The sequence below is a fragment of the Vombatus ursinus genome, unplaced genomic scaffold (genome assembly GCF_900497805.2).
Source record: "Vombatus ursinus unplaced genomic scaffold, bare-nosed wombat genome assembly UNPS02010980.1, whole genome shotgun sequence".
NCBI classification, from domain to species: Eukaryota; Metazoa; Chordata; class Mammalia; order Diprotodontia; family Vombatidae; genus Vombatus; species Vombatus ursinus.
The window spans coordinates 6,033,257-6,058,953 of record NW_020950758.1 but is presented as its reverse complement, the minus strand read 5'-3'; the positions used below and the strand labels follow the sequence as shown (position 1 = coordinate 6,058,953).

At 50.5% G+C, this 25,697-nt stretch overlaps 1 protein-coding gene across 2 annotated transcripts in view; it reads left to right on the top strand.

Moving 5' to 3' along the window:
• SMC6 (structural maintenance of chromosomes 6) overlaps window positions 1–25,697 on the top strand; it is a 55,795-nt gene that overhangs the window by 3,818 nt on the left and 26,280 nt on the right. For both annotated transcript variants that reach the window (XR_003568559.1, XM_027855620.1), the window contains exons 2-12: window positions 3,738–3,860; window positions 4,747–4,906; window positions 6,397–6,514; window positions 8,629–8,734; window positions 16,398–16,534; window positions 17,371–17,432; window positions 19,132–19,212; window positions 21,817–21,918; window positions 24,508–24,627; window positions 24,714–24,812; window positions 25,226–25,372. Coding sequence is in view for 1 of the 2 variants with exons in the window: in XM_027855620.1 (XP_027711421.1) it covers window positions 4,760–4,906; window positions 6,397–6,514; window positions 8,629–8,734; window positions 16,398–16,534; window positions 17,371–17,432; window positions 19,132–19,212; window positions 21,817–21,918; window positions 24,508–24,627; window positions 24,714–24,812; window positions 25,226–25,372 (1,119 nt within the window). In the remaining variant the exon portion in view is untranslated. The remainder of the gene's footprint in view (window positions 1–3,737; window positions 3,861–4,746; window positions 4,907–6,396; window positions 6,515–8,628; window positions 8,735–16,397; window positions 16,535–17,370; window positions 17,433–19,131; window positions 19,213–21,816; window positions 21,919–24,507; window positions 24,628–24,713; window positions 24,813–25,225; window positions 25,373–25,697) is intronic.

Genomic DNA, 25,697 nt, shown 5'->3' with positions numbered 1-25,697 from the left:
TGAATAAGTAAAGTAAATAACTGGACTGAACATTTCTGGAGAAAGCAACAAGATCAGATGCTTATATGTGTCAAATATAAATGATTCTAATAAAATACAAAGGTCTTGAGCATCTTTTCATAACAAGTTTGAAAATTGGGTTCATTTGTGTTTACAATCGCATTGTTTATTCTCTGCACAAATCAAGCAGTTTAGGAGAGCTCGTTGGGTCCTAATTTCTGTTATTATTTGAATTTCCTAAATATATCAATATAATAATTTGCTACCTTATATCATAGGGCAGTTATGGGTAATAAAACTGAAGGTTTTTCCTTTTGTGGGGCTCAAAGAATGAAATAAATGAATGCCAGTTTAAAGAAGTTAAATGATGGCGTTAATGACAATTTAAAAAGCACACTTAACCTTGGCTTACATGTCCACATTGGTAAATACCACATCTTTAACCAGAAGGGCTTACTCTACAAGTCGGATCCTCATAGATTCCTGCAGTTTCTTTTTTCAGCCTGATGTTGTCAGGGTCTAAATCAAACACCTTATTTAGATAAAGAAAAGGGCAGCAAAGGGTACGGGAAAACTGCACATTCTCTGATTTAGGGGTTCCTGATTTGATATTCTTCATATAACTGTTGCTAATAGGATATAGGCCATAAGGTTGAGCTTACAGCCACCACATGAACTGGTGATCAGCAAAGCAAAATGCAAGTGACAGTGTTAAATTGTAAGGAGATGTGTTTCACAAGAGATTAACAGAAGCCTGCAGGCGTCTCTAGAGCGCCCTGCCTGCGAGAAGCAGATCTGATAGGAGAAGCTGCTCAGAGGACAGGCCCGAGCCACCTTGGCCTCCAGGACATGTTCTCGGAGACCACACAGATGCCAGTGACGTTTGAGCCCCAGGATGGGAGGGACTGATTAAAAGGCAATGGGAAGGAGTTAGTAAAGAGAGACTGAGCACTGCCTGCCTGCTCCCTCATTTTCCCATGTGTTTTTGTAACACTTCTTACCTAAGGAATGCCCCCAGGGCTTCCTGTCAGTGTGCCAGTCATCTTTTTCCCCCTTTGTGCCGGTCACGCCGTGCACTCTCCTTCTAACAGGAGCAGGCTGCCAAGGTCATACTTACCAGTCTTCGGAGCCCACCCGGATAAACATAGAGACGAGCCGATCAGGAGGTGCAAGCACTCGAGCTTTATTCAGAGGCCATCACAGCAAGGCCAAGCAGGAAAGCAAGAGCAAGAGAGAGCGAGCTCCGACCCCTACTGCCCCTATATACCTTCCTAGCCCCTCCTCCTCAGCCCGCCCACTAGTGACTGGTTGTAGGATCAGATACCGGAAGGAGGCGTCTGGGGTTAGCGCTGCACAAAGGGAGAGTACGTGACACAGGAAGCTAGGCCTGGATACCGGAAGGAGACGTGTGGGGTTAGCGCTGCACCTAGGGAGAGGACTAGGCAAAGGGAGCTCGTTCTCTGCCATCACACTCCCACGTGGCACAGCCCCCTGCCTCGGGAGCACATGCTCCGGCTACTTCCCCGTATCCTGTTCCTACCCCAGTTCACCACAACTCCACATGGCACAGCCCCCTGCCTCGGGAGCGTGAGCTCCGGTTACTTCCTAATATCTTGTCCCTGCCCCATCTTGCCACAACCCCCACGTGGCACGTAGCCAACATCAGACAATCCCTCACACCCCTTCCCCTCACACCATTCCCACCATGTTAAAACACTCAAGTCTCATGGTTAAAAACCCTCGATGAAGCATTTAGTACCTTCGGGTCTTTTTGTATCCTGACGAGTCAGTCTTGAGAGGGCGATGAGCTGGATGCCATTTTACAATTGGCATATCAGTTAGAGATTTGTTGAGATTCATTGTGTCTCGGTGAATCAGGGGGAATGAGGAAAATTAACATTGTGCTGTATTATTTAGTAACCAGTATTGTTCTGTGATCCATCCTTTTCCTCGTTCTGAAGGCCAGGAAGTTTCTAAAAGGTGTGATTGGGTAATGTCATCACTGTCAGCCCCAAGGCATCTGTTCCTTAACCAGCTTGGGCTTGGACCTTTCCAAGTGGAATCCCCTCTTCTGTCTCACCCACAGACAGAGGACCAGTTTGAGCTAGGCCATCCCCAGGGGACCAGTCTCCTGTCCTTGCTGTCTTATCAAGATCAGGGGTGACAGTTTCCAGTGGGGTAGCTATAGCTGGGGTAACCTGATTAAGATGTTTCTGTTTTTCTAGCCAGGATTGCTAGAGGCAGCTGGGTCTCGGGAAGCACCTAGTGTTCCTTAAATGTCAGGGGGGTCTGAAGGCCACCCCACCTACTAGTCAGGGCTGCCTGCTTTCCCAGGGGAGGTCCAAATGATCTGCTCTCAGGCCAATCAGAGGGAAGTGACGCCTAGATTTAAAAGGCCTCTGGGCCCTTATGCCAGGTCTGTCGTGATTGGGAGAGACTACGGACCTCAGTTCATTGGTTGCTGATGGCCTCACTAATACATTGATTGATGGTGCTCAGAACTGTGTCTTTCAGAATTTCATTCGTGACATTTCCCTGTGTAGTTCAGGCACTGGGGCTGAGCTGGTGCTTTTTGGAGCCAGAGTTTAATTTCTCCAAAATGACAATAGTTGTAGAAATTGTTTGGTGCACTTGGCATCTTTGTGAACTTCTTATTTGTTTCAGGTTAGGGCCTCAGCGTTCATGTCTTATAAACCAATGGGCAGTAGAGATTTTGCTGTTTCCTGGCCTGATTTCTCTCCCCTTCTCAATCCCAGCCCCACCATCGCCAACTACTGGTGCCTTCCCTCTGAGATTACTTTCTGTGGACACAGTGCCCGGCACACAGACTCACTTAATACACTCTTGTGGCTCCCCGAGTTATTTCTGTTTTTAAAAAACATACTGGAAGTAACAATGCCCTAACCAGAGTCTGTGTCTGAGGGTGCCATTTCAAGTACTTGTCTGTTAGAGCGATAGAGTGGTGGAAGAGGTAGGGGCATGAAAAGGGACATAAGGATCCCTGGGGAGGGAGAGCTTATCATATTGGCCTAGGAAACCACCTATTAGCATTATGTCGTATCAGACTTTTATTTATTTTGTTAAGCATTTCCCAGTTGTGTTTTAATAGTATTTAATTTTTTCCAATTCCCTGTAAAGACAGGTTTTTTTTTATCAGATTTTGAGTTCCAAATTTTTCTCCCTCCTTCCTTCCTCTCCCTCCCCCCTAATTTGATATAGGTTCTATATGTGCAATCAGGTAAACAGAAGAGAAGGAAAAAACTTAAAAAACAGACGCAGAGAAAGTAAAAATCGTCTGCTTGGATGCGCATTCTGACTCCATCAGTTCTTTCTCTGGGGGTGCATGAAGCCTTTGACGTCATCCTGGGTCACTGTTGCTGAGAAGAACTGAGGTCTTCGCTGTTGATGACTGCGCCGTGCTGCTGTTACTGTGTCCCGATGGTGTTTGAATGTGGTTCGGGTTTCACTCTGCTTGTACAGAGCAGGCAGTGGGTCAGTCAGGGAACATCACTTGAGTCTTGCTCTGTGCCAGGCCCCCGGCTCATCGCAGTCCCCTTCCCCTGGAGGGACAGCCCAATGAAAGGACCGCAGGTTTCCAGCACTTAATAGAACCCAGGCCATGGAACAGCCCCAGCCATGGAAAGCACACTTGCTTAAAATTGTACTTGTCTTGAAGTGTATGTTTGCTTAAAAAGTTCTTCATTTTTAATAAGTTAATTATCTCCTGCATCTCCTAGGTCTAGACCTGTTTGGCTGAGCTGGAATAAGAAGAAGAGCCCTGTGTGAGCTAGGAGCTGCCCTGGGAAGAGGACGGACAGGGGATTGGAAGCTTCACCTGATTCAGGATTACCTTATAACTGGTAAAAAAAAAACAAAGCACAGATCCCTATTCGTCACTGGCCAAGGGCTTTAGAGGTACTCTTCTCCACACTTGACCAGCCTTTGGTCCCTGGCCAGGAAGACACAAGCCTTCAGGATACTGACATTCTCTTGGGGAGGCTAAGACAGCTAGATGTCGGGGATCTCCTGGGGGGAGGGCAGGAGTGTCATTGGCAGGAGGGATGCCCTGCCAGGAGAACCACCCGCAGGTGGGCCTAGGTGCCGGACAGGGCCAGAGTGTGGGGAGCATTACTGTGCAGGAGACTGGCCAAAGCTGATTCCGTCCCTGGCGTGAAGGGCTTCCAAAGGCCCCGTGGAAGAAGTCATCGTCACCTTGGGGCAGGGGGTGCCATGGTGAGGTCTGGGCTTTAGGAGTATCTCTGACAGCTGTGGGGGAGAGAGGCAGATAGACAAGGCGGAAAGCAGGAGTGCTAGTCCAGGGCTGAAGTGGTGATGTTCTGAACCGGCAAGAATGCTGCGTTGCCAAGGAAACTGGAAATAAGACTGACTCGTTGCTAGGAAACAGCAAAGAGCTGTTGAGCCCCGAGGAATCCCAGGGAGGCTCTTCCAGCATCCTGGTGCGCTGTTGTGGGAAGGAGGGCTTTGTTGTGTTGGGCTCCCACCCAGAGGGCAGAGCTGAAACCCAGGTGGGGGTGGGGGGGGTCACTGAAGGGAAGGGGAGTGGGATTCCCTGGAGTAGTCTGTGTCAGCCCTGGTCAGAAGGGCTGCTGGGGCCTGGACCGCCCACCCTCTGAGGCTGCAATCCGAGACAGGAGAAGTGGACGGATGCGTTGAAGTGGGAGCGCTGGGGCTTGTGCTGAATGCCCAGGTGTTCTCGAGGGTTCTCATCTCCTCTGGGTTTCTCAGTGTTTTAGACCCAATGGCTAAAAGGAAAGAAGAACATTTTCTGCCCACTGGGACCCAGAAAAAACAGAGGAATGAGCAGGAGAGGAAATCTGCAGAGGACAGCAAGGAAGAGGAGGAGCTTTCCCTGTCTTTGTCCCCTGGGAATTCGGCTGCTCAGACAGTAAGTGACCTGAGAACAGTGAGATGCTGTGCTGGGGCATGGGCTTCCTGGGAGGGACAGAAGCCAAGAGGGTGGCTTTGTCCTCAGGGTGCAGTGGAGACAGGCTGGGGCCACCTTGACAGCCTAGGTCAGCAGGTGATCAGACGGAGAAGGCGGCCCTTCCTGAGGAGGGGAGGTCGTTGTCCTCTGACTCACGGGAGAAGAGAAGAGGTTTCTCTGTTCCCCTGAGGCCCCTGAAAATGCTGTCAAGTGGGTGCCACATTTTAAGGGACCCCCGGCAGATGAAGTGTCCAGGCCAATGACAGGCTCTGGCAGCCCCCAGAGAGACACCTGAAAGGGCCCGGTGAATTGCCTTTGGATTGACGGCTGTTTGTAGCACAGACAAAATCCCAGGATCGTAGATTCTGGCAGCTGAGGGGTGCGATGGGCAGAGCCCCAGTCTGGAGGCAACATGGCCCGAGCTCAGATTCGCCTCTGCCTCAGCTTCCTCAGCTGTAAAATGGGCATCCTCACAGCACCTCCCTCCCACGGTGGTTGTGTGCACCAGTGAGATGATAGTTGTGAGCCATAGGGCGCTGGGTCGGTGTAGGCTTTGTTACTGAGAACTGAAAGAGATCCCATGTGCTTGCTGCTTTGGATAACCAGGCCTGGGGCCAGTGTAGACAAGGGTTCAGCTCCAGAGCGGACCTTGACCAGAGGTGCCTCCCCAGCAGCAAGGCTCCATCCTCATCTTCAGCTGGCCGCGAGGCTGAAGTACTGGGGCTGGGAGGAAGGGCAGAAGGGCATGGTGGACCCAGGAAGGCAGCGTTTCCAGTGGGCCTCACTTCACATCCCTGAGGCTCGGTCTTCTCATCTGTAAAATGGGGTGGTCTTCCTCACTGGGCTGAGAGCTCTGAATGTGAGTTATTGTTGGGATCTGAACCAGCCCTCCACTTTTACAAATGAGGAACATGAGGCCAGTTTGGATTATCAATAGGGAAATCCTGTGGCCCGCCATGCCTGAGATGAGCCACTCTTGGAATCACAAAGAGGGAGGAGGGTCTTTGGAGGGCCATTGAATGCAGTCGTTAATGGCCGTGGGGATTGTCAGGGGCTGCAGGTTAGGCTCGCAGCTGCTCCTCCGTTCGTTTTGTTTCTCTTCAGATGATTGGTCTGTAGCAAGAAGGTCAAGGTTAGCCTGTCTGGCCGTTGCTCGCTGGACGGGATAGGGCGCTTAGAGAAGTTAAGGCCAGTCAGTTAAAACCAAGGACCTTTGGCTCCAGGGTCCCAGAAGGATTGGCCGTCCTTTTCCTTTGCTGTGTGTCATGAGTTACTGTGATCAGGGCTGCTGATGCTGGGGAGGGCTGAGTTCCCTGGAAATCGGCCTGGCTTTCGGTCTCTTACTGACGTGTGAGTGAGGGTCCTCAAGGCTGGGCTGGGGTCTCTGCCAGCTGTTGGGGCGGCGCGCCACGTGGCCACACCCACTCTGAGGCCCTCGTTTTCTTTAACAGATGTCAGCCGAAGTCGGGATCATCGAGAGCATCCAGCTGAAGAATTTCATGTGCCATGCGATGCTCGGGCCTTTTAAGTTCGGATCCAACGTCAACTTTGTGGTGGGAAACAACGGAAGTGAGTTGGTGTTGGAGAGACAGAGATCCGCCATTCATGGCGGAAAAACTGGGCTCTGGAGGCTCCAGCCTTGTTGGAGATGGTCCCCGGGGCCCTGCCCATTGTGGGTGTGAGTGCGCGTGTGTGCGTGTGTGTGTGTGTGTGTGTGTGTGAGAGACACAGAGAGAGATGCATGCTCCCCCCCAACCCCCGAGGCCTGTGTGCCAGGGCTGTCAGCGCTGGCAACAATTGACAGCTGTGCCGGACAGGGTGGCTGGGACAGCTCCTCACTTCGTTATTGCACCTTGTGGTTCTAAAACGTGCAGGTCCTGCTTGCAGGTGAAGGTTGGTCATTGCCTCCATACGGTATCTGTGCACTTCTTCATCCCAGGCACATCCTGCCTTGGGATCGACTGTGGCACACCCCCCTGGGTAAACTCCGTGAGCCCCGTCAGTCACCAGCAGGAGCCCTTCTCCACCTGCCCCCTCCTCTCTGTCCGGGCTCCGTACACCTCCCTCCCCAGCACAGGGACCCCAGCCTCCTGGCTGTTCCACAGACAAGACCCTCCAGCATTTTCTGTGGCCGTCCCCTGGGCCTGGCACACTGTCCCTCCTCTCTCTGCCCCTTCTACCGGAAGCCTTCCCCAACCTCTCCTAATTCTGTGCCTACTTTCTCTTAATTCTCCCCAGCCTGTCCTGTCTCCCTCGTTAGATTGTAAGCTCCTCGAAGGCAGGGGCTGTCTTGCCTTTTTTTTTACCCTCAGTGCTTAGTACAGTGCCTGGCACATAGTAGGTGCTTAAAAAATGCTTATTGACCAACTGACACAACCCCCCACGGGGCGGAGACCACAAACCAGTTATTAGCACGATGTCTGTAAGTCTTTAGATTAAGAATAGCATCATTGCAGTGTGTTACTGGCAGTAATGATCGTTGTGACCCGAAGCTTAGTTGTCCTTGCTCTTTGGTTGAGTGACGTGGTTATATTTTGATGTTACCAGGTGTCTCATCAGTACATAGAATGCATATAATGCTTACAGTATAGCATTCTCGCACTCTTGCACTCTCTGTAGATGGGAGAGTGTGTGTGTGCGTGTGTGTCTGTCTGTCTGTCCATCTCTTATGGTGGAAAAAGTCTCCACGTAACCCGATTAGTACTTAAAACAGTTCAGCCAAATGTGTTAAACACATTGGGATCTCCAGCCCCTCGCTTTGTTCTGAATTATCTGTGCAGTTGCTGTTTGTGGTCGCAGACTGAGGAGGGAAGGCCGCTCTAAACCGTGCCCCTGGCCCCCGACAGCCGGTGGCCCTGTATCTCTAGAGAGAAGAGCCCCGGCCTGGGGGTCCGGGGAGCACAAGGCCAGGCCCTGCTTCCTCCAGCTTTCCTCGTGACTACTTAGTACTGGGCCTTGTGTCATTTTCTGATTTAAGAAGAGAAATGGTTTATTGTGGCTTTGCTGGAATTCAGTAATACTCTGATGAAGAAAAGCTGTGCTAAATGTTGAATAGGCGTTCTCCTAGGTCAGAATTATTTAGACACTGTGTAGAATGTCAGTATTTTTGAGTCCACAAAACAAACAATCTAGTTCTGGTTCTTATTTGAAAATAACTTAGAAAAGCTCTTGCCTGCCTGTGATGCTATACTCAGTGAGATGCGTGGTCCCTTGTATCTCAGGCTCTGTGAGGATGGAGTCGGGCGGGAAGGATTTGTTAACATGATGCGTAAGCCCAGAAATGAGGCTGCTTAGGGCCGGGTCATCGGCATGAGAAATGGGGCTACGAGGTCCTCAGTGGCACGAGTGTGTCAACATACAGACTGCCCTTTTGTTTATAATCTGTAAGGAACATGAAATATTCTATGGGATGAGGAAGATTCTGTCCCCAATGTCGTCTAGAAAGTCCACGTGTCCCGCAGCAATCCCTGGGTCCTCGGTCGTTGTTGGCGGTGCCCGAGGGCTCCTCTGGTCCCACCTTCTGCTGCAGAAAGGAGGAAGCCAGGGCCTGAGAGGGAGAGGGAGGGGGACTGCCCGCCGGGCGCACAGCAGGGGACGCAGGGTCGGGGGATTCGAAACCAGCGTTCTCGCTTCAGCGGGCTTCTGGGGGCACTGTTGATGCGTCCTGTCTTTTGTTCCCTCAGGCGGTAAGAGCGCAGTCCTGACGGCTCTCATCGTTGGTCTTGGAGGAAAAGCAACAGCCACCAATAGAGGCTCCTCTTTGAAAGGCTTTGTGAAAGATGGCCAGAGGTGGGTGAGACGGGGGGTGGACCATTGCTTGTCCTGTCCTTGTGGGATTCCTCTTGTTTTCCCTGGGGCTCCCTGAGTAGGAGGATGTGGCTGTGTCACTGTTCTCGAGGAGGGGGTCACGATGCAACCAGATGGTGGTCACCGACTTTACTTGCATCCTGAGGCGCCTCTGGCCACAGTGAGGAGCTTGGGTCGATGGAAGGCAGCCCGCGAGTTCCACTCAGAAGATGTTTTGGCGGTCTAGGCGGGAGGGAACGAGGCCCCGAAACGGGTGATGGCTGTGAAGAGGAGGCAGGGGACGATTGCAAGGCAGCGTGTGGGCCTGGAACGCAAGGAGCGAGGGAGCCAGAGGAGTCAGGGATGACGTCACGGGTTCAAGCTTGAGTCTGGAGGAGCCACTGCCCTCCGCAGGGAGGACGAGCTCAGGTGTGAAGCGGGCACGTCGAGGCCGACCCTCGCCTGAGCTGCGTGCCTGCCCGGTGGCCGCTACATCTTTGTCCGGTGACCTCCGTGAGGGCGAGTGAATGGCGTGGAGCAGACTGGGCCGGAGGTCGGCTCGGTGTAAGGGGACCGTTCTGAAAGTCCAGGGGCTGCCTCTGGAAAGTAGAGATTCATTGACCGTTAGTCAGGCTGATGCCGCACAAGGGTTCTGCGGATGCCATCCTCAATTCCTCAGACTCCCGCTGAAGGGGTGAAAAGTGATGGAGCAGGCAGGGGCTAGATGGCAGAGAGATGGAGGAGAACGAATCACATCACCCTCCGTAGCTCGTCAGCAGCCATAACGTTTTAAATATGTGTCGTCCCCTTCTCCCAGGCTTCCTTGCCTTCCACCAGAATTATTGCGATGACTTTCTATTTTTTGTTTTCTTTTTCCTCTTTGTGTGTTTGTTTAGTATTTTATTTTGCCCCAGTTACATGTAAAAAAATTTTTTTAACATTTTTTTAAAAACTTTTCATTCCAGATTCTCTCCCTTCCTCCCTCCCTCCCCACCTGCATCATTGAGATGGCAAGCAGTTCAATAGAGGTTACACACATGTACTCATGCAGAACACTTCCATAATAGTTAGGTTGTGAAAGGAAATGTAGACCAAAAAACTCAAGAAAAATAAATTTTAAGAAGTCTGCTTCAGTCTGTATTCAGACACACCAATTCTTTGTCTTTCATCCCAAGGTCCTGTCTTGGGTCCTTGTATTGCTGAGAACAGCCAAGTCATTCACAGCTGATCGTCTTACAACATTGATGTTACTTTGTACACAGTACATTGCACTTTGCATCAGCCCATGCAAGTCTTTCCAGGTTTTTCTGAGAGTATCGTGCTCTTCATTTCTTATAGTACAGTAGTATTCCATCATAATTACGTACCACAACTTGTTCAGCCATTCCCCAATTGATGGGCATCCCCTCAACTTCTAATTCTTTACCCCCAGAAAATAGCTGCTATCAATATTTTTGTACACACAGATCCTTTCCTATACAGACCTAGTAGAGGTATTACTGGGTCATTTGCCTTTTCTGTCTTATTAGACAATCTAATAGGTATGAGGTAGTACCTCAGAATTGTTTTAATTTGTATCTCTCCAACATCGAGTTAGAATTTTTTTTTCTTATGGCCAGATAACTTTGATTATTTCATCTGAAAACTGATCACATATTTTGATCATTTATTAATTGGGCAGTGGCTCTTATTTTTATAAATTTTTGACTCAGTTCTCTATATGTTTGAGAAATGAGGCCTTTATCAGAAAAACTTTCTTCAAAAATTTTTCAGTAACCATTGTTGTTTTTCCCTCCATCCTATCCCCCTGTTTATTCTGTGTTCGTTCTCTCTCTCTCTCTTTTCACTCTGTCCTTCCTCAGGTATTTTGCTTCTGACTACCTCTTCCCCCAATCTGCTTTCCCTTCTATCACACCCATCTACTTTGCTGTAGAGGAAGATAGATTTCTGTACCCAATTGAGTGTGTATGTTAATTCCCCTCTGAGCCAGTTCTGATGAGAGTAAAATTTGCTCACTCCCCCTCATCCCCCTCATCTCCCTCTTCTCCTCCACTGTAAAAGCTTTTTCTTGCCTCTTTTATGTGAGATAATTTACCCCATTCTACCTCTCCGTTTCCCTTTCTCCCAGTACATTCCTCTCCCCCTTAATTTTACTTTTTAGTTATCATCCCTTCATATTCAACTCACACCTGTGCCCTCTGTCTATGTATAGTCCTTCTAACTATCCTAATAATGAGAAAGATCTTATGAGTTACAAATATCATCTTCCCATGTAGGAACGTAAACAGTTTAACCTTATTAAGTCTTACCTTATGATTTCCCTTTCCTGTTTACCATTTTATGCTTCTTTTGAGTCTTGTATTTGAAAGTCAAATTGTCTGTTCAGCTCTGATCTTTTCATCAAGAATGCTTGAAAGTCTTCTATCTCATTGTATGTCCATTTTCCCCCGTGAAGGATTATACTCAGTTTTGCTGAGTAGGTGATTCTTGGTTGTAATCCTAGCTTCTGTGCTCGCCAGAATATCATATTCTGAACCCTCCAGTCCTTTAATGTAGAAGCTGCTAAATCTTGTGTTATCCTGACTGTGACTCTACAAAACTTGAATTGTTTCTTTCTGGCTGCTTGCAATACTTTCTCCTTGACCTGGGAACTCTGGAATTTGGCTACAATATTCCTAGGAGTTTTCCTTTTGGGATCTCTTTCAGGTGGTGATCAGTGGATTCTTTCCATTTCTATTTTACCCTCTGGTTCTAGAATATCAGGGCAGTTTTCCTTCGTAATTTCTTGAAAGATGATGTCTAGGCTCTTTTTTTGATCATGGCTTTCAGGTAGTCCAATAATTTTTAAATGATCTCTCCTGAATCTATTTTATTCAGTGGTTTTTTCAATGAGATAGTTCACGTTGTCTTCTATTTTTTCATTCTTTTGGGTTTTTTTTTTTGAGCTCTTCCATGGCCTGAGACCAATTCATATTTTTCTTGGAGGCTTTGGATGTAAGGAGCTATGACTTTGTTATCTTCTTCTGAGTATATGTTTTAATATTCCCTGTCACCACAATAACTTTCTGTCATCAGTTTTTTCCCCCCGTTGTTTGCTCATTTTCCTAGCCTGTTACTTGACTTTAAACTCTTTGTCAGGGTAGGGCTCTGCTTCCAGCATGGAGGGCACACTGTCCCAAGTTTCCAGGGGTTTGTGCATCTGTTTTCAGAGATACTTCCTGCATCTCTGTAAGTTTTCAGTTCTTCCAAGGTAGTAGGATCTAAGGAGAGGTGTTTACTCGTCTCCTGGCCTATGCTCTGGTCTGTGAGTGACCACAAGCACTCTTTCTGCCCGGTCCCCCCTCCACTGTGGCCACAAGCTCTGGTGTGCTAGTGCTACCCCTTGCCTTGGGACTGCCACCCAGGACTGCAACCAGGATGCAAGTGTGGTCAGAGCAACAGAGGGCTGCCCCAGTGCTAGCAAAGAGACCTCTGTAGTCTGCTCGTGACCAGCTGTTCAGCCCCCTTACCGTCTGTGGGCTGCCCGCTCCTGAAGCAGCTGCTGCTGTCTCTGCTGGTTCAGTGGCTGCCAAGGCTGCTCCTGTTTGTGGTGGCCGGGTCTGTCCTGGTGTGGCCTCTCACCCTGGTGTTACAGACCTTTCCTGTCAACCCTGCAAGCTGTCCTGGGCTGGAAATTTGTTTCATTCTGTCTTTCTGTGGATTCTGCTGTTCCAGAATTTGTTTAGGGTCGTTTTTTAAATAATTCACTTGTTTTTAGTTTTCAACATTCACTTCCTTAAGATTTTGAGTTCTAAATTTTCTCTTCCTCCCCCCTTTCTAATATGGTATGCAATCTGACATAGGTTCTTATATGTTCATATTAAGCATATTTTCACGTTGGTGCTGATATAAAGAAGAATTAGAACTAATGGGAGGAACCATGAGATAGAAGAAGCAAAACAAAACAACGAAAGAAAAGGAGAGCAAATAGTACGCTTCCATCTACATTCAGACTCCATAGTTCTTTCTTTGGATGTGGACAGCATTTTCTGTCATGAGACCTTTGGAGATGTCTCAGATCCTTGCGTTGCTGAGAAGAGCTAAGTCTATCAGATTTAGTTATCGCACAATGCAACTGTTTGCTGTGTACAGTCTTCTCCTGGTTCTGCTCATTTCACTCAGCATCCGTCCATACAAGTCTTTCCAGGTTTTTCTGAAGTCAGCCTGCTCATCATTTCTTATAGCACAGTGGTATTCCATTACGTCCATATACCACAACTTGGTCGGCCATTCCCCAGCTCATGGGCATCCCTTCAATTTCCAGTTCTTTGCCACTACAAAAAGAGCTACTATAAATACTTTTGTACATGTGGGTCCTTTTCCCATTTGTATGATCTCTTCGGGATACAACCCTAGAAGGGCTATTGCTGAGTCAAAGGGCATGCACAGTTTTATAGACCTTTGGGCATAGTTCAGAATTGCCCTCCAGAATGGTTGGACCAGTTCACAACTCCCCCAACAATGCGTTAGTGTTCCAATTTTTTCACACCTTCTCCAACATTTATCATTTTCCTGTTTTGTCATATTGGCCAATCTGATAGGTGTGATGTGGTACCTCAGAGTTGTTTTGATTTGCATTTCTCTAATCAGTAGTGATTTAGAGCATTTTTTCATATGACTATACATAGCTTTAATTTCTTCCTCTGAAAACTGCTTGTTTATATCCTTTGATCATTTATCAGTTGGGGCATGACTGCTATTCTTATGAATTTGACTCAGTTCTCTACATATTTGAGAAATGGGACCTTTATCAGAGACACTGGCTGTAAAAATTGTTTCCCAGCTTTCTGTTTCCCTTCTCATCTTGGTTGCACTGGCTTTGTTTGTGCAAAACCTTTTTAATTTAATGTAATCAAAGTCATCCATTTTGCATTTCATAATGTTCTCTGTCTCTTGTTCGATCGTAAATTCTTCCCTTCTCCATAAATCTGACAGGTAAACTATTCTTTGCTCTCCCAGTTTGCTTATAGTATCAGCCTTTATATCTAAATTGTGTACCCGTTTTGACTTTCTCTTGGTGTTTAGCATGTAAGATGTTGGTCTGTGTCCAGTTTCTGCCATGCTCTTCCAGTTTTCCCAGCAGTTTTTGTCAAATAGTGAGTTCTCACCCCAGGAACGAGGGTCTTTGGGTTTATCAAAGAATAGATTACTGTAGTCCGTGACTGCTGCGTCTTGTGTACCTCCCTGTTGCACTGATTCACCGCTCTTATTTCTCAGCCAGTGCCAGGTAGTTTTGATGATTGCTGCTGTATGATACGATGTAAGACCTAGCATGGCTCGGCCGCCTTCCCCTGCATTTCTTTTCGTTAGTTACCTTGATATTCTGGACTAGAGTTATTTTTTAAAGGTATTTGGAGGAGAGCTCAGGTGAGTCTCTGCCTTTACTCTGCCATCTTGGCTCCGCCCTGTTTTTGTGAGGACCTTTCAAAATCATAATAATACTATGATTATTTTGACAGTTGAAGTGCCCAGAAGTGTCTGTAGTTTGTGTCGCCATAAAGTTGGAATTGAAATTACCAGGCACGAATCTAGTCTTGTCATTTTGTTAAAACACTGAAAAAAATAAGATTCAGTTTATTAAACACTTCATGTAACTGTACCCAAGTTTTTCCAAGCAGGAACCTTGGAAGTTTTCTGTGGGGTGACGTTTTCATTCTAGTTTTCATAATCCGGAGATCAGACGGTTGTTTTCCCATGATATATGTAGTGTCTCTTGGCTGTGTTTTGCTTTGTTTTACAGTATCTGTACTCCTGGTATTTTTCCAGAGCTGTTTTGTAACTGATGGAATATTTCTCCATAGAAAACACAGTTTAGAAAATACACAATCCCACAAAATAATAATAGTAATGATTGGTGATGATGATAGTTTTTATTAATACCCTTTTTGTTTGTTTGTTTGTTTTTGGCTAGACAATGGGGTTAAGTGACTTGCCCAGGGTCACACAGCTAGGACATGTTATGTGTCTGAGCCCAGATTTGAACTCAGGTCCTCCTGAATCCAGGGCCATTGCTCCATCCACTGTGCCACCTAGCTGCCCCCACCCTTTGCTTTTCCATCACCTAAGTTCCCCCCTTATCCTTCTCTTTCTCTCCTCCAAGAGAACCATATATAAAGATTTTTTCCCAAAGAAAAGCAGGTAAAAGCCACTCCACAGATGCGATCAGGACGTCGTCGAAGTCTGACAGTCCATGCAGCATTCCACTCATGGGTCTCCCACATCTCACCATAAGCCCTTGCTTGTTCTTTCTGCCTCCTCTAGTCCTATCTGCACAAAGCTACCATAGAAGTTTCTCTGTGTGCATATCTGGTCGTGGCATGTCCGTACTCAGCAAATGCTGCTGGTTTGGCTTCCTGTTGCTTCTAGGATGAAATGTAGCCCTTTCTGTTTGGTTTTTAAAGCCCTTCACAACCTGGTCCTGATGTGCCTTTCCCCGGGTCTGTGGCCTAACCAAACTGGCCCGCCTGCCGGTCCTCACGAAAGAAACTAACTTTCCCATTTCCACATCTTTGTGCTGGTCAGTAGAGGGGCAGCATGATTTGAGGGACAGTGGCGGTTCAGATCCTGCTTTGGACTTGAACCTGTGGCTGTGGACAAATCCGTTTTTCTGGACCTCCGTTTCTTCATCTGTAAAATAAGGGGTTCAGTCCTGGGGGCCTTCAGAGGTCCCTTCCAGCTCAGAATCTCTGATCTTAGGGCAGGAGAAAGTCTTCCACCATATTGTAAAGAACTTTGAAAGAGAAGGGGCCTTGTATTTCAGCCTAGAGGCGAGAGGGTTCCTCCTGCCCAGGCTGGCGGTGCCCTCAGACTCCCAAATCTCATTTGACTTTTGCGTGGAAAGGGGACGAGGAAGGAGGGATGTTGTGGGCCTTTTGGGAGGCTTTGGGCATGCACCCATTGTGGGCAGGGGCTTTGTGAGTGAAGAGATGGAGGTGGCCGTGACAAGCTTTTGCATCTCATTTGACGTGAAGAATAAGGGAGAGGGACGGGTTGGGGCTAAGTGAGGCTTCCAGCCCAGTTGCCTGGAATAGTGGCAGTGGCGGCCTCAGCAGCCGGAGGGAATGGGCTATGGCTGGTGATTCAGCAGAGGAGACCTGGGGGGCCACGATGAGGAAGAAGGGTGAGCAGTCATCCCCTGCTGCTGTTGAAAGATCAAGAATGAGGCTACTGGGGTTGGCATTTTGAGGGCTCTGGGAATAGAGCAGGAGGGAAGTCCAGACAGAGGGGTTGGTGAGGAGGATTCTGGTTGGGGTATCCCGGGCTTCATCCACACCCTCGGGGATGTGAGATCTGGGAGGAGCAGCCAGAATCGTGTGAATTCAGGCTACAAAAAGAAGCTGGAGCTGAGGGTGGAGAGCTTTGAATCCCAGGACAGGCCTGGAAAGCATTTGGGAATCACTGAAGGTTTTGGAGATTGTTGACTTTATGCTAATAGACTGGAAGAAGAAGAGAAAGGAAGCAGGGAGACTGAGTCAATCTGAACTGGAGGTGGTGGTAGGAGGAGGCCGTGGAGAGACACAGGCCAGTGTCCAGCCTGGATGGCATGGGGTGTTGGCAGCACCCTGGGAATTCGGGGTCTGTATCCTCAACGTGCGCTGTGCTGACGTGGCTTTTTCGGTCTCTCTAGTTCTGCGGACGTCTCGATAACGCTGAGGAACCGAGGGGATGACGCTTTCAAGCCAGACGTGTACGGGGACACGATAACCGTGCACCAGCACATCAGTGTGGAAGGCAGCCGCAGCTACAAGCTGAAAGGCCAGATGGGTGAGTCCTGCGCCGCGAGCTAGCGCTTGTCCCGGGGTGCTCCCAGGGCCCCTAGGCCACTGCCACCACCTGCCCCTCCCGTGGCAGAAGAGAAAAGGTGAGATGCTGTGCTCATGGGACACTGCTGGCACCAGACTGTTGCTTACAAAATCTGGTTGTCATATCGCCTCACGCCGCACAAAAGGGCCAGAAAGGGAACGTGGATGGGGGGCATCTGTCTGAGCCCCGCCTCCTGCAGCTCCGCGGACGGGGAGGCTTCCAGCCCCTTCCTGGGGGGAGATCCCATCCCCCCACCCCAGGTGGCATGTTGCACTTTGGGGCCATGGAGCGGTAGGAGGTTTTCCTGGCCTTTGCACCTCGGGTGACCTCTTTGCAACTTCTGCACGTTGTGCCTCGTTCTCTTTGAGATGACATTCCTTTCAGTCATTTCTTGGAAATTCCACATCAGTCTAAACAAAAAGCTCTCTGATTCTGCCTCACGTCATGGTCGTGACACTCGCTTTTAAGTGAGGACCCTAGCCCTTCACGGGCTGTTTGTGCTTTTGCGTGGCGGCCTAGCCAAGGTCAAGACTTTGACGCCTGGGTTGATTTCTTCAGTCAGAGCAGCTCCCAAGGTCAGCTCTGAGTGTGTAGGAGGACACAGGATACGGGGGTCACTATCTGCCCTCTCTGTGGAGGAGGGCAGATCTACAGTGGGAAAGGACACAGCGATAGGGAATGAGAAGCCTCTGGGGGCAGTAGCGCAGCTCCGGTTGGGGTGGGGGGGTGGGCTCCTTGGTGGCTTCAGCATCCTTAAGTCACTGCGGTGTGTCCTGTCTTGTGTTTTTCCTAATTAGGAAACCTGGTTTCTGCCAAGAAAGAAGAGCTCACGGCGATTCTCGATCATTTTAACATCCAGGTAATGGCAGGAATTCCATGTCAGATGAGTTTGTACTTTTAGAAAAACAGAAGGGTTGTCTTTATCATGTGCGGTGGTCTCTGGGTGTTCCTGCTGCCAAGGCCGTCCTCACCCTGACCCTCGGTGACCCCACTGTGGGGAGCGTGAGTGAAAGGCCTACCTTGCGCCTTCAAAGTCGAAGTCACAGCTCCCTGCTGCCTTCATGTGCTCCCACAGCGCTGGTGACGTTGGCCTGTCTTCCCCCTCTGCCTTTGCTGGTCCTGATGGCTGGAGCACCCACCTTCCCCCGTCCCTTCCAGGCCGCCTCTGGCCTTCGTCTTCCAGGAAGCTCTCCGTCATCCCGTGTGTGTTATAGCCATCCCCCTTGGCACCTTAGCACGTTAGCCCTTTGCCTAACCAGTTCACTCAGGTCCTTGTCCTGGAGGCTCATAGTCTGAAAGGTGCAGAGATGGCTGGACGGACAGACAGAGCTGGACGTTTGCCTCCCGGCCATCGAGCTCCATGCCCTCGTTGAGAGGGGGGCAGGGTGTGGATCTAAACTCATGCCCTCCAGTCCTCGTTCCAGCTCTTTCCCCTCACCCGACTCCTTCCTCTATGAAAACCGGGTGCGGTATCCCCCTTTGCACGGCAGGTCTCGTGAGAGTAGAGGTGGCCTGTGCCCTTCATCGCCTGCTGTCCAGCTGCCCCTGGGAAGCCTTGCCTGGGGATAGCATCTGAAACCTGTCTGTGCCCCGCTACCCTGCCGAGGACAGGAGGCTTGGGTTGGGATGGGTCCTGGCCTTGTGGCCCGGTTCGTCCAACGTGGGCTCTGGATGGGACCAGGGTTCTGGGACCAGGGGAGGCCACCACAGGCCGACTGGTGAAGAAACGAGTGCATTTTGGTCTGAAGTTGCACTTTGTGAGAAGACCCAAAAGCTGTGACTTTTCAGAGCTGAAGGTTTTATCATTTTTTAGTCGAGCCCTGGACCTGGAGTCAGGAGTACTGAGTTCAAGTCCAGCCTTGGGCATTTTCCAGTGGTGTGGCCCTGAGCAGATCACTTAGCCTAGGTCTGCCTCGGTTTCCCCCTCTAACATGGGGATGGCCCCCACTCTGAGGGTTGTGAGGAGGGAGGTGACGTTTGTCTAGTGCTTTGCACACCAGAAAGGCCCGTATTTACCTGCCAGCTGCTGCCATTGTTAATGATGATGATGATGTTCTGGACTTGGGGCGGAGTGCTTGGCACATAGCAGGAGCTTCCTGACTCGATCTCCTGGGCAAGGCTCTGGCTCGCCAGGCCTCGGTTTCCTCGCCGACAAGCTCGGCTCTCAGGGCCCCGTCAGCACCGACATTCTCTTGTTGGGTGACAAGGAGGACAGCCTGGTCGGCATCACCAAAAACGATGAATAAAATTCTCTACCCGGAGTGCCCGTGACAGGCGCATTAAGACAGTTGAGGTCCAGGGTTATTGGTAGCTGGCCTGGGGGCTTCCGGCCCTCGGGGGCCGTCGCGCTGAGGAGCTCTGAGGAGCTCCGGGGTCCCTGCGGTGACCCTTTCGGCCTCTTGTCATCACGTGAGGTTGTCCCTTCTGGTTTGGGCCCTGCTTGGCTTGGCTCTGGCTCGTCCCGCCCCCTGCCTCGCCCTGGCCTGGCTACCTGCAGACATGCTTGAGGTCAGGGCCTTTGTGAATGCAGAGAATCCAGCGTGCTGTTTGTTTTGCAGGTGGATAATCCTGTCTCTGTTTTAACCCAAGAGATGAGCAAGCAGTTCTTGCAGTCCAAAAATGAAGGTGACAAATACAAGGTAAGGAAGGCTCCTGAGAGCGTGGCTGCAGCAGGTGCAGGCGCGCTTGGCTTGGCCCAGAGAAGAGATGGGGGGGGCGCTCTAAAGTCGGGCTTGCTTGATAGACCCTGGGGTTTTGTTTTTTCACTTTCCCAACATTTGAGGCCACCCAGCTCCCGGTGAGCCAGGCAGGGTACCTTGTAAAGTGATTGCCAGGTGGCTTGGCCTCATTCGCCTGCCTGTTGTGTGTTTCTGAGCTTCTCGACTTTGGATTGCTGCCAGGTTTTACAATGTCCTCGGTAACTAGGAAAAAAAAAAGCAGTTTCAGAACTCTGCAGAAAGCAGGCCGCTGACGGGAAACGGAATCCGCAATGCCTGATGAGCCCCAGCTTGGGGGGGGCCCTGTAGAGCCCGAGTTCAGAGCCCACCTCTCTGACCCCGGGTTTCACCAGCTGTGATGTGGAGTGGTAATGGATGGGTCCAGTAAGATGAAGTATTGGTTAGCCGGAAGCAGGGTAGCTAGGTGGCACAGTGGGTAGAGCGCTGGGCCTGGAGTCAGCAAGACCTGAATTCACATCCGGCCTCAGACACGTACTGGCCAGTCCCTTCACCCTGTTTACCTGAGTTTCTTCATCTGTAGAACGAGCTGGAGAAGGAAATGGCAAGCCAGTCTAGGATCTTTGCCAAAAAACACCTGATGAGGTCACAGAGTCAGACACGACTGACCAACCACCACCACATAAAGGCCTGTGTCAGTGAGGGCCGCTATTAGGCTAGCTCTGGCAGGAGCCGAGGTGACCCGGGCAGGAGGGCTTTCTCGGAGACCCAGGAGAATGACCCCAAAGGACGATGAGTGGACGATGCAGGCTTCTGGGGATGGCTTCTGGGGATGGAACGGTAGGGTCGGGGAGAACCCGGCTCGAGAGTCCTTCGGTGCTTGTGCTGGGCCCACCATCAGTGATAAGAAGCTGGACCTCCATGCGAGCTCGCCGGTTCAAATCCTTCTTTCTGGGATCTCTCGCTGAGCCTGGAGTCACTGGACAGGAAGAAACCACCATGTCCTGGGCAACCTCCAGGAAATCCCTCCCTCCTGCATCTCTTTGGGGCTGCTCCTGCCCCCGGGCTCAGAGGAAGGCCAGCCCTTCTCCTGGAAGAGCCTTCATGGCCCTCCTTCATCCTCTGTTCTTTGAGCTAGTTCTCTTCCTGTCCTCGTCCTCCTGACGCTCCGTCAGGGCTCAGGCCCCGTCCTCATCCTCCAGTCAGGATGGCGCCCACAGCTGGGCCGCGTTCTAGGAAGGGAACCAGGTGGAGCACAGACTGGCTTCTCCCTTCTTGACACTACGCCTTCTGGTGGGCTTATTCAAGTGAATTCACCTCTTCTTGGGTCTGTTGTCTTAAGAAATATTTCCCACACAAACATAAAATAAAGATCAGGAATAGAATTTGTTAGGGGAGAAAAAAGCTATGTCAGCCATATTATTCAATATTGTTTTGGACTATTTAAAGTAACTGCTGCACAGTTTAAGGTTGGAATATTGTGGTGGTGTAGGAAATGATGAATGGTGGACTTAGGAAAACATGGAGAGACTTGAACCTATGAAGGAAGGTTTTCTCCACCCTCAGAGAAACAGGACAAGTAAGTCCAGTGTGGTCTTACAGAGATGCATAGGAATGTAAATTTCTATATATGAGTGTGATAATAGATGTCTAAATAGATATGTGTGTATGTAAGTGTATATGTGTGCTTGTGTTATGTGCGTATGAATGATATGTGTGTATACATACATGTGCGTGTACACATGCATATACATGTGTATGTGGGCACACATCTCCATGCTTAATTGTAGCCTTCTGGGGGGCGGAGAACAAAGTAAAAATGCACAGCAGACAACAGGAGAAAACTCTGAAGGAAGCAAAGAAAAAGTACCGCTCGGGACACAGTGTGTAGTATTTATTATGTCGTCTTTCTGGAAATGGAAATTTATTGCTGTATGTTTTGAATCCTCTTATGTTCTGCTGTGCACATGACAGTGCTTTTTTTTCTTTCTTATTTTATATTTAGTTTAAAATGACAATTTACCCAAAAAAAAGGGATGGGGGATTTAAGTGAAAAAAAGAAAAGAAATATTTCCTGGTCCGGGCAGTGGAGGATTAGGTTACCAGTCAGTGTTCGTCTCCTTAGCAAGGTGACAGCCAGCTGGTTCCAGACAAGAAAAGCCTTCTGGGCCCCTGTCTTCCCGGCTCCTGCTTTCAGAGCTGTCTGCAGCTGCCATAGAGAGAAGGAGTTCCCGTCCCTGGACATCCTCAGCCAGGCCAGATGACCGCTGGTCAGGGGGATTGCAGAGCCAGGGGTAGATGAGGGGAACTCTGAGGTGGGGAGGGGTCTATCAGGATTCATTCTCAGAAGTGCAGCTGGAACAGGCCCCAGGAAGGGGCTGCAGGGACCCAGGCCCTCCTGTGGAGGGGAGAGCTGAGTTCAGATGCAGCCTCAGGCACTGACTCTGGACAGGTTCCTTCAAATCTTGGGTTCCTCATCTGTGAAGTGGGTAGAATCCCAGCACCGCCCCCCACCCAGACTGTTTCTGTGACATCGACATGCTTAATTCTTGTCTTTTTTTGGCTTAGTTCTTTATGAAAGCGACCCAGCTGGAGCAGATGAAAGAGGATTACTCCTATATCATGGACACCAAAGCCAGAACCTGGGACCAGATAGAGCAAGGGGAAGAGGTAGGTGAGAGACATCCCGTCCAGGTTCCCTGGGGTCTGTGGTTCTTCCGGCCTGTGCGTTGTCACTGGAGCGTCCAAGGAGAGAGTATTTGCAATCCTGAGACATGCAGCCTCCCCCTTCTCAGGGCTGAGGCTCACCTCCCCTCCCCTTCCAAGGTGTCCCAGCCCCCTGAGGGCAGTAAGGGCATTTTGGGGAAGCAGACTCGGGCAGCCCTTGGGGAGCCCTTCTGGGTTAATGATCCCAGGAGTGGCCCTTCCTTCATCCTTCCTGAACCCCCAGCTCCAGCTTCAGTCGAGGTGGAGAAGACCATTGGCCAGTCAGTGAAGGCCTTCTGATAAAACGTGGGAGTCTGGTATTGGTGCAGCACCCACTGCGCATGGGGCACTAGGGGGATACCAAGAGAGAAGGGGAAGCCTTTTCTGTGCACCGAGGGAGGGCATGTGGGGACAGCGGTCAGGAAGGCTCCCTGCAGAAGATGGGGTCTAGGACTGCATGTGAAGGACCAGGAGGGGGGCCTTCCAGTCACAGGAAGGTTGGTGTGAGGGCTCAGACACCAGGGAAGGGGCAGGGTGTGTGAGGAGCAGAGGGGAAGGGTATGAAGGGGAGGGTCCCTCGGGGACTGGAAGGAGAGGGTTGTCCTCCACAGAGAGGAGAGAGTGAGGTCCTTGTCACTGATGCTAGGAAACTTTGACCTAGAGGCTGTAGAGAGCCTCTGGACGTGGACGGGATCACGGGGTCGCATCCGTACTTGTTCAGCTGCGCGGGGTAGACTGGGGTGGGAAGAGAGCCCAGGCAGGAGGGATGGCTGGACAGCAGCGGCTGCTGGGACAGTAGAGACAGAAGGGCTCCAGGGCAGCGAGGTTTGATGGCAGATTGGTTTTTGGAGGCAGAAGCCAGAATCAGGCCAGGTGCTGAGATTCCACAGTCATGAGACTGGAGGGAGGGGGGTGTCTTCCATAGAAACAGGGATGTCAGGATGGGGGTGAGTTGGAAGGAGAAAGAGGAGGAGCTCGGTTTAGGACATGGTGTTAGAAATGTCTGGTGGGTGGTGTCGAGCTCAGGAGGGAGGCCAGGGCAGGCCTGCACACCTGTCTACTGATGGGGAGAGACGGGCCCAGGACAGAGTCTGGGCAAGCACTCGTGGCAAGGGGTCCCCAAGGGGTGAAAAGCCATCCAGGAAGACTGAGGAGGAGGCCCAAGGAGAGGGCCCCACGAGGGGAGGTTGTGTCTTGTGGGGTATCCGAGAAAGAACAGTTCTGGCACAGTGTTTGAGTCCGTGGGCCAGATGTCAGGGGCCTGAAAACTGATAAGAAAGTAATTGGGGGCAGCCAGTGTAGATACTTCTTTTTCTTTTTCTTTTTTTAATAATTAATTTATTTAATTTTAGTTTTCAGCATTCGCTTCCGTAAGATTTTGAGTTCTAAATATTCTCCCCCTCCCTCTCATTTCCCCTCCCCAAGATGGGGTGCAATCTGAAATAGGCTCTACTTATACATTCGTATTAAGCGTATTTTCCATTAGTCACGATGTAAAGAACAATGAATTAGAACTAATGGGAGGAACCAGAAGAAAGAAGAAATAAAACGAAACCACGAAAAAGAGAGAGCAAATAGTTTGCTTCCGTCTGCATTCAGACTCCGTAGTTCTATCTCTGGATGTGGGCAGCATTTTCCATCGTGAGTCTTTTGGAGCTGTTCGAGATCCTTGCATTGCTGAGAAGAGCCAAGTGTAACAAAGTCAGTGTAGATGCTTTTTCTTAGCAGTTTGGCCGAGGAAGGCAGGAGAGGCATAATATTGGGGCTGCAGGAAGGCAGCAGGAAGGAAGGAACGAACCAGTAGAGAGAGTAAAAACCAGAGACGGGGCTGGTCACGGGGCTGACAGGGCCGGGCCCTCCCAGGGCTTCCGTCCTCCTCTGCCAGAGTCCTTGGAGGAAGCCAGGGACGCTCCAAGGCAGAAGGGCCAGGGTCTGGGGGCAGGGCACGTCCGCCACTGTGGCCCGGAGTGCAGACCCTGACCTCCTGCCCTTCCTTCCTGGGCTTCGGTCTGGGAGCCTCGCTTGCTCCTCTTGTTCCCAGGCTGAGGCAATGGGCTTTGAAAGGCTCCCTTCTGGCCCGTGAGGACAGGAGCCCCGGCCGTCTGATGCCTCCACGTGGTCGCACGGTCCTGAAATAAGGCTCCTTGGATTTGGAGGAACTGAGTTATTTAAACAAGGGTGATGACGACGTCTTGTCTCGCTCACTGGTGCCTCTGTAGACTGAAGCTCAGGTCAAAACTGTTGGCTGCTCTGGCTCATATTCAGAATATCTTCATCCTTAGAAGCATTCGCTCACATTACTGAAGGCAAACGATGAGAAGTTTATCAAAATAATTTAAGTCTATTTAGAAACGTGCACAAAACCATTTCCACTTTGTAGGGCAGAAAGCTCAACTATCTGCTAGAAACAGTCGTGAGAGCGTGTAGTAGTGGCGGTTCCTGCTGCAACGCGAGACGTCGTTGGCCGGCTCTGCAGCCGTTCTGAGGCTCCGTCTGCCCTGTGCGCTCGGGCGCGCTTCAGGAGGCGTAAAATGGCATCGTTTTGTTTCATAGCGGCTCCACGAGCTCCGGCGTCAGTGCCTAGAGAAAGAAGAGCGCTTTCAGAGCATCGCCGACCTGAGCGTATTGAGGAAGAAGCTGGAGGATCTGAAACACGAGATGGCTTGGGCCCTGGTAACGCCTTCTTGAATCTCTTCGGGTTTGAAACAGCTCGGGTTCAGACGGGGACTTCAGGGGGTCTTGTGCGCCTTCTCTTGTAGGTGGGCGAGTACGAAAAGGAAATCGAAGAAATGAGGAGCAGTGTGAGTGTTGAAGAGCAGCATATTCTGCGATTGACCCAGAAGCTGGAGTACTGGCAGGTGAGCGCTGGCACAGTGGGCGTCGTGGGGCCTTGGCAGAGAGGCTCGAGTCAAAACGCCAGAGGCCTTGGCTTGAGCCCTGGGGAGGCCCTTCCCCGGGCTAGCCGAGCCCAAGGTGCTTCCAGGCAGCGAGGCCGCTTTCCTTTCAGTAACCCTGCTAGTGGTGCCTCCCCCGGGGTGACGGAACGGGGCTGTAGAACTTCTCACGGCACCTTTGTACGCCATCGCTCGACGGCACAGTGCTTCCTGGGTCCTCGAATGTGGACCAAGTCCGTGGCTTAGGTTCATCCTGACCCTTGTCTCCCTAGGTTTGACATCATAGATTGGCTCTGGGAGCTTTGAGCCATTCTCACTCCTTTTTCTATTCAACTTTGCATGGATTTGGACGTGGGAGGTTTTCTTTTTTCTTAAAGGCCAAAGTCAACGTAGCTGAGGAGAAGTTTAAGGCGATTCAGGATAACTTGGAAAAGATCAGTGACGAGGCCATCGCCCTGGAGCCTAAGTGCATTGAAGCCAAGGAAGATCTGATCAGGAAGAAGAAGGCTTACAATGATGCCGAGGTGAGGGCAGGGGCCTTGCAGGGGGCAGAGTGGGGGTCCCTTGGAACCTTCCTCAGGGGCCATCTTGGGAGCTGTCCTCGGGAGCTGTACTCGGAGGCCATCTTGGGGGGGCTATCCTCGGGAGCTGTCCTCAGAGACCACCTTGGGGCTATCTTCAGGGGTTATCCTTGGAAGCCATCTTGGGGGCTATCCTCCAGGGCCATCTTGGGGGCTATCCTCGGGAGCTGTCCTTGGAAGCCGTCTTGAGGCCGTCTTCAGGGGCCATCCTCAGGAGCTGCCCTCGGAGGCCATCTTGGGGCTGTCCTCAGAGGTCATCTTGGGAGCT